Source organism: Neofelis nebulosa, chromosome 13 (assembly GCF_028018385.1).
Source record: "Neofelis nebulosa isolate mNeoNeb1 chromosome 13, mNeoNeb1.pri, whole genome shotgun sequence".
Lineage (NCBI taxonomy): Eukaryota > Metazoa > Chordata > Mammalia > Carnivora > Felidae > Neofelis > Neofelis nebulosa.
Window position 1 is genome coordinate 24509790 of NC_080794.1, and position 12802 is coordinate 24522591.

General features: G+C 33.6%; 1 protein-coding gene across 2 annotated transcripts in view; it reads left to right on the forward strand.

The window, feature by feature from the left end:
• The window catches only part of UBE2D1 (ubiquitin conjugating enzyme E2 D1), a 29412-nt gene extending 18400 nt beyond the window's left edge, over window positions 1-11012 (forward strand). The window contains exons 2-9 of one of the 2 annotated variants that reach the window (XM_058696369.1): window positions 452-544; window positions 685-1546; window positions 2768-2831; window positions 2925-2956; window positions 5258-5335; window positions 6451-6556; window positions 9290-9383; window positions 10134-11012. In XM_058696369.1, coding sequence (XP_058552352.1) covers window positions 2948-2956; window positions 5258-5335; window positions 6451-6556; window positions 9290-9383; window positions 10134-10179 — 333 coding nt within the window. In that variant the 5' untranslated portion in view covers window positions 452-544; window positions 685-1546; window positions 2768-2831; window positions 2925-2947 and the 3' untranslated portion in view covers window positions 10180-11012. The remainder of the gene's footprint in view (window positions 1-451; window positions 545-684; window positions 1547-2767; window positions 2832-2924; window positions 2957-5257; window positions 5336-6450; window positions 6557-9289; window positions 9384-10133) is intronic. The other variant, XM_058696368.1, reaches the window with a different exon arrangement.
• Window positions 11013-12802: the final 1790 nt, after the last annotated feature.

The following is a 12802-nucleotide window of genomic DNA, read 5'->3' on the forward strand; positions in this document are numbered from 1 at the left end:
AGCCATCAGCCCAGAGCCTGACGCGGGGCTCGAACTCACGGACCGCGAGATCGTGACCTGGCTGAAGTCGGACGCTTAACCGACTGCGCCACCCAGGCGCCCCGGAAACTCATTTTCTAAATAACTAGTTTTGTAGTTAAGATAAAGGCAAACTAGTCCTATTTATCCATTTACACTAATGTTTAGAAAACTCAACGTGATTAATATTTTCAGAAGTAATCTCCTAAAAGCCCAGATTAGAAAACTATTAAATAAAGCACAGTCATCTAAAATGGATCTTGACTTGGGAACACCCCTCCCCCAGTCATTTAAACTGTTCAATAATTGCATTCTGCTACTAGAGAATTGGACAGTTATCCATTCCATATTAACGTAACATTTACTTGAATGCTTACTACATGTCAGGGATTGCTGTACATTTCACATGTATCATTTCTCTTGTTTGTTATAGAAACTATGGATAAAGGTACAAATGCCACTTTACATTGAAGAAAACTAAGGTTTAGAGAGGAAAAAAAATGTTTTGCCCAAGATCATATGGCAAGTGAGTAATGGCACCTGGACTTGAAGTTCCAAGCCTTGCTTTTTGACCATTTTTGCTAAGTCAAAGACTGAAATCTTCCTCTTTATTGTTCAACTATACCTGGAGCAAAGAAGCTGCTAACTGTGTTGAATTCTTATCAGGAAGAAGAATATAGCACCAGCTGTGAAGATAACAGCAACAAAAACAAAATGAAAGTACCAAGATATACTGGAGAAGATTTGGAAGAAGGAGACCAGAGTTTGCATTTGGCTCAGTTTTAAGCTCATATGTCACTTTCTTAGGAAGGCCTTTCCTACCACATCCTCTTCCATATTTGTCTCTGTTAGAACACTGAACTCATTGCTGTAATTATACAATGATTCTAAGGTGCACATATTTTTCATTGTAGCATGTCTAAAATCTGGATTCATCTTATAATTGATGGTATCTTAATTGGTAGCACTTCTTCTTAATTGTTGGTACAGAAAATAAGGATGTAATTTATGTTCGATGGCATCTTAGATTTGATGAAACACAGTATTTAAGTGTGTTCCCATGGAAAGGTTTATATCATTCCAACAGTTTTAAGTACCAGGTAGAGACAACGATTTTCCAGTTTCTAACCTAGTTCTCTTTTAAAGTCCAGATCTGCATGCATGATTAACTGAATCTCCCTTTGATACCACAGGGATCCCTGTTTCAATATGTGTACTTTCCAAACAAACTTTGTCTTTTAGTATTCCGTCTCAGTAATGGAATCTACATTTGTGAAGCTAAAAAGCTAGAAGTTTGCCAGGTTTTGAATCCTACTTCTACCCTATACTAGTTATAAAGAGACACAGTGAAACGTTTGCCTTTATCCTTCACCTGTAAAATGGGTACCATAATAACACCTACCCCCTGAAGTGGTTAGGACAATAAAACATGGAGTACATGTTAGCTGCCACTAATCTTCATGATAAATATCTGTGACCTTTCTTCTTCACTCTATACATGTAATTTCATCATGAAACCCTGTGAGAGGTAAGCTCTTCAAAACATCTCATTTCTATCCACTTTTATCTCATTGCTACTTCTCCACCCCAAGCCCTCATTTTTCTCACCTATACTAATAGCTTCTCCTCTTTTGCATCTCTAATCTGTTCTATACAAAGACCAGTCAGCCATCTTTCAAATCAGGTCATGCAGCTTCTTAAAACCCCCAATCCTTGGTATGATGTGTATTGTTCTCAGTTGTCTGCCTGGCCTACATTTTCAGCCTCATCTTTTGCCACTCTACCTCACAGTGTCACTCATTTCTCCCAAAACAAAGTCCCATTCATCCTCATTTTTCAACTTAGATGCCACTTCCTCAAAGACATTCTGATCTTCCAAACTTGAAGTGGGTACTTCAGTCCTAATGTATAATCTTTTATATTGAATTTATACCTTTCAAATTTGGGGTGAAGGTAAGGAAGTTAAATGATTTCTCCAAGGCTTGTGATGCTAGTTATGGCAGAACTAGAATGTCAACCCAGGACTGGCCAACTGTCATTTCCATGATCCTTCATTTGCTTCCTTGAGAGCAGAAAAGAGCATATGAATCAATGTGCCAGGCTTTCAAATATGGCCTGACTTCTCTCCTTTCTTTCCATTTAATCTTCAGGTTGTTCTTTCAATATCCATTTGGCTGTCAGCCATCACTCCCAAAGTAGATTGTAGACCTACTGAAGTCGTTCTTCATATATTCTTATAGTATAGGTGCTTTTTTTTTTTTTTACATGAGAGAGCATTTGCATGAGCAAGGGAGGGGCAGACAGCGAATCCCAAGCAGGGATGGGGCTCAATCTCATGACCATGAGATCATGACCTGAGCTGGTATCAAGAGTTGAATGCTTAACAGACTGAGTTACCAAGACACCTCTATAGCATTCTTATATATCTAGCACTTACATAAATTACTTTGCATACAGTAGATACTCATAAATATTTTTGCCTTAGGAATATTAGAGAAAAACTATTGTAATCAATTTAATTTTTTCAAGGTTTGGAGCTATCTCACGAAGGAATTTCATACCTCCCATCCTCTTCTACCAATCAGTAACAGTACATTGGCTGTTTCATATTTTGAATAGAACTGCCTAAAATTATTTTGAAGTAATTTGTGTCTATTCTATACAAAGACAATAGTTTGTGTCTTCATGAATTATTATGATTGTGTCACTGGAAAAACAATTAACCTTAAGTTTTTTTGCTTTGCTACAGGAATTAAGTGATCTACAACGTGACCCACCTGCTCATTGTTCAGCTGGACCTGTGGGAGATGACTGTAAGCATTGCTTTCTTGCTAGGATTTTGCTACCATTAATGGTATAGGTTTGAACACTTGTTAATGACTCCAAAACTCCTTTGTTTGTTTCAGTGTTCCACTGGCAAGCAACTATTATGGGACCTGTAAGTATGATTCACAAATATGAAATTAATTCTCTCAGCCATACTTCATTCTTGCCATTTCACCTTTGATCAGATGTTTGTAGCTAAGGTGGAGTTTTTTTGTACTCTGAATCACTCAGGAGGAAAAATACAGTTAAAGGATTTATGATAATTTTCTAAAGCAATGGTGGCAAATACTTGCTAGGATCACTGTGATTTTTCCTTTGCCACATCCTTGATCATTACACATAGTCATGGATCATGCATAGTGCAACCAGGCTGTGTGTTTGCTTTATCTGTTTAAAAAAAAAATTTTTTTTTAACGTTTGTTTATTTTTGAGACAGAGAGACAAAGCATGAACGGGGGAGGGTCAGAGAGAGGGAGACACAGAATCTGAAACAGGCTCCAGGCTCTGAGCTGTCAGCACAGAGCCGACACGGGGCTCAAACTCACGGACCGCGAGATCATGACCTGAGCCGAAGTCGGCCGCTTAACCGACTGAGCCACCCAGGCGCCCCATCTGTTTTTTTTTTTTTGTTTTGTTTTGTTTTCAACATTTTTTATTTATTTTTGGGACAGAGAGAGACAGAGCATGAACGGGGGAGGGGCAGAGAGAGAGGGAGACACAGAATCGGAAACAGGCTCCAGGCTCCGAGCCATCAGCCCAGAGCCTGACGCGGGGCTCGAACTCACGGACCGCGAGATCGTGACCTGGCTGAAGTCGGACGCTTAACCGACTGCGCCACCCAGGCGCCCGCCCCATCTGTTTTTAAACACAAAAGTCAGTTGTTCAGAACTAAGCATTATTCTCATATCACCAAGTTTTGTAGGTTAGAAATGAGTCTCATTAACTCAGTAATGGAATACCTGCAAGTAACAAGCACCAGTTTACAATAACTTTCTTCACTGTTCGCATGTGTGAGAGAACGGATGAGATATTGCAATGGATCTGTCTTTGCCACCTCACGATTGGTTGTTTTTAGTTTTGGTGTATTGTACTGAACTCAGAATTACCTGTGATTTTATGATTGGCTTTTCTTAACACTTAACCACCTTTGTTAAGATTATTTCTTTCTATACCTAAGAGGCAGTTATGACTTGAAACAGGCTTTTCTTTCGTGCACAAAAAACTGATTGCATAAGAATGGGCATTGACAACCTTCTGGGTGAGAGTATACTAGTAGCATGTTTCCATGAACATCATTCTCTCTTCCCTCCCCTGAAAGAGCTGTATCTAGTATGCCATAGATGTTTTAATCATATTGCCTTGTGTTTCACTTTTAAAAACAATAGCAATTACTGAATTTTCAGAGCTGGAGTCCTCGGAAAATGTCTCAAATTACTAAATTGTTATATTAAGTTAGCTTACCAAAGGGTAAAATGCAATATATTTATTTAAATAACAATAGTAAGAATCTAGGTATTTGTTTTTCATTGCTTACTAAGAACCTTCAAAATACTATTATTAAAAGGCCCACCCTAACCACTTGAATTATAGCCCTTCACAGATATTTCTTAGGTGAATCACATGTAGCAAATGGTTACAAATGATGTTACTCATCCCCCCTTTATTTTAGTAATGCATACATGCCACTCTATAATATGATTTGAATATCTGAGCAGACCATATCTGTTGATTGTAATTACTTACATTTTCCACATTCCTTATAATTTTTGATGAACTAGAATTAAACTAGTAAGAATAATTACACTATACAGTTTTCTAATGTATATGCAGAAACTTAAGGAAGTAATGATAGTCTTGCTGTTATTACCAAAGTGGTAGTTTAACATGATAAATGTAATTAAATATAAAGGAGTCAAAATAGAATTTTAGGGTTTAACTGTTACTAAGTGAAGATTGGAGGTCTGCATTGTGTTACTTAGCCTTTCCTGTTTATAACTTGGTCTTTTTAGTTTATCTCTATTCTTGCCCCTTTCTTATAGGACTATCAGAACTTAAGTTTTATAAATAAAAAGGTAAACATAGCCCTAACCTTTTTTCCCATACTGATTACTGTTGCAGAAAATTCTTCTTTTCTCAAAGCAATCTTGCGTGTATACTGATCTTTAAAAATCTTTACTCACAAACAGACCTGTTTGAGTAAGTCACACCACTGTGTGTGTGCGATTTTTATGTTTAACCATCATGATTGTTGTCTTCCTTCATACCTGCAAAGGGAAACCTGTTTTCAAGGTAAATGATTTGAACTTATGACAAAATGATGGCATTTTTTTTCAAATATATTTGGGGGGAAATCATCTTAGGTTATTAAATAAATATAATAACCAAACACTGATGCAAATATTTGTAATTTCAGCCTGATAGCGCCTATCAAGGTGGAGTCTTCTTTCTCACTGTACATTTTCCGACAGACTATCCTTTTAAGCCACCAAAGGTATTTTTAGTTTTATGATTGGTGTGACTCCTTTATCAGGGATTTTACTTTCTACCCCAAGATATGTTCATGATATCAGAGACTTTGGGTAGATTAGCATGTTCAAACTATTCTGTAAAATCACTGTATCTAAAATATGCTTTCTTACTCAAATATTGGACTATATCTGTAAAACAAAAGGTGGTATCTGATATACTATAAATTAGCTTCTTTACCTTTTTTTCCCCCCTCCTCATTAGGTATATATGTAGTTTGGGAAATTTTTTAATGGTCAAAAATCAGACTTTTCTTTTTTTTTTTTTTTTTTTAAATTTTTATTTTTAATGTTTATTTATTTTTGACAGAGAGAGAGGGAGACAGAGCATGAGTGGGGGAGGGGCAGAGAGAGGGAGACACAGAATCCGAAGCAGGCTCCAGGCTCTGAGCTGTCAGCATAGAGCCTGACGCGGGGCTCGAACTCACAGACCGTGAGATCATGACCTGAGCCGAAGTCGGACACTCAACCGACTGAGCCACCCAGGTGCCCCCAAAAATCAGACTTTTCTGTTCAGAGGATTATCTTTCCAAAGTTGACCTTATTTCTCAGTTCTTAAGTATTCAACAAAAATTTATTGAGCACCTCCAATGTTCTGTTACATTGGGGACTACAAAAGTAAATATGACACAGCCCCTTTATTAAGTATGGTAGGGAAAATAAAAACATGTTCTTATTAAATTAAATTTAGACTAGACCTGAAGAGAAAATAAATGATGGTGACATCAAGGAGGGACAGATTTGTTAACAAATTCTGTCACTTGAAATAATTATTTTATATTTTTAAGAACACCTGATTAACATTATATTTATGAAACAATATAACAATAACTCTTGTGGAAGATTAGAATTGTTAGCAGATTCCTTAGGATAAGTAATAGGCTGAGGCCCCTCAACTTGCCTCTGGAACAATGTCAGCACTCTATTTGTAGATCCAGGCATCACTTGTAAGTATCAGTGATTTTCAAATTAAGAAAAGGATTACTTTGAGGGATGATGGAAGCCATGGTTAATTATTCAGGTACTACTCAGCCAGTCATACCGGCTATCATGGATTGTCACATTTTTGTTTTGTTTTTAGATTGCTTTCACAACAAAAATTTACCATCCAAACATAAACAGTAATGGAAGTATTTGTCTTGATATCCTGAGGTCACAATGGTCACCAGCTCTGACTGTATCAAAAGGTAATTTCATTTATCAGATTTATAAAGCTGATAACAGTGAGACAGAAAAAATATTTAGGGACTAAATATTTAGGGAAGTATTAGCGGAAGTATTCAGGGACTAAAGTTAAAAAAAAAATCTGTGTTTTCTCCTGCTTTGATTTTGCTTTTCTTACCTAGTTCTTCTATTACTCTTTTGCTTTTAGCAATTAACTTATGGGGAGGGGTTGATGGGCAAATATAAATGATAAAATGAGAGAAATCTTAAATGTTAGAGCTAGAAATTTGGATAAGCCTGTTGACATTTTGCCCCTTTAGTTTGGGCTTTAAAGAGAGAGACAGAGATAGAGTAAAAATAAGATTTTGGGACCAGCTGCCTCATTTATTATGTGGGATTGTTGATGTAATGAGTAAAGCTTTATATCTTTTACTTCATCTAGGAAATACCTGATTAGGCTGATAACTGATTTAAAATGAATGACACATTTCACTCTTTAGAATAATGCACTACATTTAGCATGTTATTCTAAACTTTGAATAATCAATAACATTATTGTAATGACTGATAACATAATCCCTGCGGATTCTCATCTTTCACAGATATATAGTTTTGTTCTTTGCTAAATTATCAGATGTACCCTAGACTATCTGAAGCCTTTTTGTTATTAGCCAATACTATTTGCTGTGCCAGCCCTCTTAATTCATGTCTTGTTTCTCTAGCAGAAGAGAACCTGACTGTTCAAAATATTGTTTTGAGTTAGAAGCATCTGCCCCTGAAGTAATTTGGTAGTTTTCCCTTTTTGTAAAATTTTTTTAAAATTTAGGAAAACTTATTTCTCTTGAAGGATTCAGGGGAGGAATCTATGGTCATTTAAAATGTCTTTTAAATAAATGCTATCTGAATGTTTAACTTATTTTTTATAAAAGTGATAAGGATTATAGGAAGCAGCATCCACAGCCATAATTATTTCAAATATTAGGTAAGTAGTAGCCCTTCAGGTCAGCTAGTTATTATGACTGGCAGCTTTTCTGACCAAAAATATTTGTTTAAAATGTTCATGTCGATTCTAGTGCCTTTTTAAAAAATCTCACATAGTGTAACTGTTATGCAGTAGATGTAGGAAAAATTTTCTGTCGAAGGGTTATTCAAATTAATATACTCTTTTCCTGGAATGGTATCACAAAATGAAATTCATTTGGCATAAGTGCTTAAGTACTTACACATATAAAAGAAATGGCAGACTGCCAGATGTTAAGCATTTATCTCCTAACTCTTGCAGCTTTTTATAAATATTAATTAGTATGGTTGGCTTCTGGAAACTATCCTTTAAGAAGAATTTCTAATAGCCTCAGTTTCCTCATCTGTAAAATGGGGATTATAATAGTATTACCATATAAGGTCACTATGCATCTGGCACATAGTAAGCACTCAAATGAATGTTAACTATTACTACCTTTTTCCTTATCTTAAAACATTTGATTTGTGTGCATGATCGTGAAATAAGGGCACCTGGCTCTTGACAGCAAGAGTGGGGAATGAAGAACTTCCCTCTTGGTTATTTTATAGGGTAGCTTATACTTTTGTTCATTTGTGCATTTTTCACTTTTTAATATTTTAAATGGTTTATTTTGCTTTTTATCATGAGTTTAGTATGGAAACTTTCTAGGGATGTGGGCCCAGATAATCTACCCTATTGGTTTAATATACAAGGCATAAAATTTCACTGGGCAGATAAGGAAGATGAATAAAATATTAGTTTTCTCATTAGCCCTGAGCAACCCCTTGTCTGTATCATTTAAGAATTAACTCTGCTTTATACATTCACTTGTGGATTTGTAAGAGTAGGAAAAGGTAAAGGAACATAGAGGTGGGTGAAGATGAAATATTGTTCCAAAGACTCCTTGTACCCCCTCAGAAGTGGTAGCATGCAATTGAAGCAGAAAAATGAGGAACCAGACAGAGTCCTTGTTCCTTACTTTTTCAGATACTTAGATTTTTTTTTAAATGTAGCTATTTGAATTTGTATTTTGACATGGCAGTAAACAACTACTTTTTCAATTTTCACTTATATTTTAATATACTATACAAGCTATGTATTGATAACTGTTCACATTATGTTTAAATGAGTGATACAAATGTGTATGGAATAAAAGATTCATTAAAAAATCTGACAAATGTTTCTTCTTGGTAGGCAAACTATAGCACCAAAGTAAAAAAGTGCATAAACATGAGTCCGAAATGGTTTTTGGACTGTTAACTGTAATTTGATTGCTTTAATTTGAATTGATTAGAACATAGATCTTCTGCATTAGATAATTTTCTCATTAAAATACAAAAATATCTCTAAGAAATATCTAAAGTTAGGATACGTTCTAACAATGTTTTGATTAGGTACCATATTTGGGGTGTATACGTATTACCTAAAAATATTTTTGTAGAGAACTCTTCAGTTTAAATGTTGTTAATAGTTACTTTAGAGATGCACATTTTTTAAATAAGTAGAAATTCAAATAGAATTTAAAACTTCAAAAGTTTTAGTAATTTTTTATTATATACATTGTATGGTAATTTTATAATTTTAAATATTAAAAATACTTGCTCCTAACCAAAGATAATCTAAAATGTAATTTAATATGTTTATTTTATTTTGTTTTCTTTGTAAGTTCATTGTCTATATTCAGTAAAGTCATTTTCATACATGTGATTGTATAAAATAGATCATTATCTAATGTGATGTTCTCTTTTCAATCTAGTTTTATTGTCCATATGTTCTCTACTTTGTGATCCTAATCCTGATGACCCCTTAGTACCAGATATTGCACAAATCTATAAATCAGACAAAGAAAAGTAAGTGTTTACTTATATTAGTTTCTGCTTAGAAGTATTTCTAGGTAGTCTGCCAAAACATAAGTATTATTAATATATTTAAGTCCATTTAATTGTGCTTATTATCTTTCCAATGGAAGATATTGTTCCTTTTAAAAATTTTTTAAAATCTTTTTTAAATCTTTTAAAAATATTTTTATAAAAAATATTGTTCCTTCCTACATAGTGTTTAATCCTTTACTATTTAATAGTACATGTTTATATTTGCATGATATGTCATGTTTTTTGATAGAAAGAACTATCCATAGTTCTAGGTAATAAATTTAAAATAAAAGTATTTGATAATTGGAAAGCATTGAATATTATATTCCTTATCTTCTCCCCAGAAGAGAAGATATCCCTAACTGCCTCCACCCTGACCTAATTTTCAAGCTGCCTCATTTTGCTGGTACCATTGATTCATTTACAGTTTACAGATTAATGCCCATTCAGGGTTGGCTTTTATAGATTTGTTAGAAATTGGTTTCTTCATTTTTTTGTTAATAACTTAGGTATTTTTTTATATTGGTTGTAGAGAAATCCATCAGTTAAAAAATCACTTGTTTTCTGTTTTATTTAATGTATGGTCTAAGTCACATTGACCCAATAATTGGCATATGAACGATTATTGCAATTAAGTGTAAGATGGTAGAATATACAGTTTTATGTAAACAGGTCTTCTAAAAGGTTCAATTTGTATGTTTTTACTATATCCCTTTTGTATGCCCACAGATACAACAGACATGCAAGAGAATGGACTCAGAAATATGCAATGTAAAAACAAAAAAAAATTTCATATATACCAGAGTACTGTAAAATCTAGGTTTTTTCCAACATTAGCAGTAAATTGAGCACTGTTTACTGTTTCATTGTACCATGAAATCTTTGATTTTTATCCATTTTACATGTATTTCTGAAGCAAGACAGACTTCCAAAAATACCCTTAAGACTGTGATGAGAGCATTTGTCATTTTGTATGCATTGAGAAAGACATTTATTATGGTTTTTAAGATACTTGGACATCTGCATCTTCAGCTTACAAGATCTGTAGTGCATCTGAAAAGCAACCAAATTATTTTTTGCTGAAACTAGATGTTTTTACATGAGAAATACTGTATGTGTTGTCTAAGATGTTATCAGTTTTATAAATCTGTATTCAGATTTCATTCTTTGTTAGCTCACTTTATAATTTGTATTTTTTTACTGTATAGACTAAATATATTCTATGTACATGTACCTAAACTCGTTACCTTTTTCCTGTGAACAGTATTGAAAAAAACCCAACAACTGGTAATTAAATGAATTAACTGTCTGTCTCCCTTGTTTTAGGGTATTCTGTAGATTGAGTGCAGATTTCTTAAACCTGAAATGATCTTTACACTGTAATTCTCAGTATCCTGATTATGGAGAAACACTTGTTTTGATTTTGTTATACTTGACTTAACTTTATTGCAATGTGAATTAATTGCACTGCTAAGTAGGAAGATGTGTAACTTTTATTTGTTGCTATTCACATTTGAATTTTTTTTTCTGTATAGGCAATATTATATTGACATCTTTTACAGATATTAATGTAGCTTTTTCCATATAAATAAAATGCTTTTTCTACTATTTGTCTTGATTACTTAAAGAAATAAATTATCTATAAGTAAGGATAAAAACTATAAAATTTTGCATGAAAATTAATTCCAAATTGTGGAAATGAGGTCTGTTGTATTTAGCATTAATTGCCATTGATTTTAAAAATTCTATTTCTTTAGGTTTGTATCTGTTTACTGTATTAAAAGTCTAGAGGATGATATACATTGGTCCCTTGTTATAGAAGAGAATTTAGAATATGCTGAGGTTTGTCTTGGATCACATTTTAAATGGATTATTTACTAAAGTACTGTGATGAGTATAAGGCAGTGTCACCCACATTGAAGAAAGTATAGACCTGAAAAATACATTAGTTTAATTCATTAAAATGCCCCTCTAGATGAAATGGACATTGTATTTCTTAACATTTTAAAAGCTAGGATTTTTATCATTTGGTGTCATCACAGTTTGAAAGAGGACATCCAGTTTTTACTAAAGATGTTATAAAGAAAATTCTAAAATGATGCTTTCCTCTGTTTTTATAAATTTCCAGTTAAAAAGTGATTTAAATAAACAGGTTATCTTTGCAGATTTTAAAGAAAGCTAGAAAGTTTAATGTTTTAACTTGAAAAAAATACATTTCTAATTATTTAGCATGCTTACCAAACTTGAGTGGGTGTCATTTTTAAGAAGAGTTGTAGCTCTTTGGATTATTGCAGTAGCTGTGTAAGTGTACAAGAATCTGTGATTGATGTAGTCATTAGCGAAGCATTTAAATCACTTAAGTATTTTATCATGGATCATTATTATTAAAGTACAAAATAACCTGTTCTTAGAAAATGTGTTTTTATAAATGAATGTAAAAATAATTAAATGAATTGTGAAGTGGATGTTTAAGAAAATAGAGGCTTAAAAAGTACTATTAAGTAATGTCTTGAAACAGACATATCATGAAAAACACTGCTTTACTACCTATATGATTATAAGCTACATTCACCCAGAATTTGAACACTCAACATCATTAGATTTCAGTATTTAGTGTATTTTGATAGTAAAGGATTTTGTTTCTTGAATATCTTCCACTTTTTTAAAACTTTGATTTGTGTGGCATTTATTTTTGGAAGTGGCTTTTTTTTTTCTTTATTAAAGTTTTTGAAAGTCGTCTAACTCTTGTTTGCCTTTGCTTACATCTGAATTATACGACCAGATTCTGGAAGAGTGAACACAAGTTACCATACTTAAATAAAAACCTTAAGAGTTCAACAGTGGCATAATGATTAGCCAGGTCACCATTTTGGTTATGTTGTTTTTGCTTAATGCTGACAAAGAGTGCATCAATTACCTTGTACAACTGCAAGTTCAAAGCAGGGAACTTCCTCCATGGATTAACCATTAATTTAGGGACTGCTTTGGAGTGAAGAAAATGAATAGTCTTTGGAGATTTAGGATTTTAACCTTTTGAAATCTTGGGTGGTCCAAGACAGTTGGAAACCATATTCAAATTGGATTCTGGACACTTGTAACTGCCACATATAGTAAGTCAGTAATACAAGTTGTAAGGGTAACCTGACTTGCATCCCCCAACTAACTCAAAAGCATGTGGTTCCTGTGGTACAGGCTTTACACCTACCTATGTAAACCATATATGATTATTCATTTTTGCTTTAAGTTATCCCCTTGCCCCCCATCCTTAAACTATTTAAGGAAGGTGAAAAGTTTACTTTGTAGATCAACTACTTATGAATTGCAAAGAATCATAAGGTATCAGGTGAGAAAGAAACACAGAAACAAGAGGAACCCTGAAAGTTAATATTCAAAAGAGT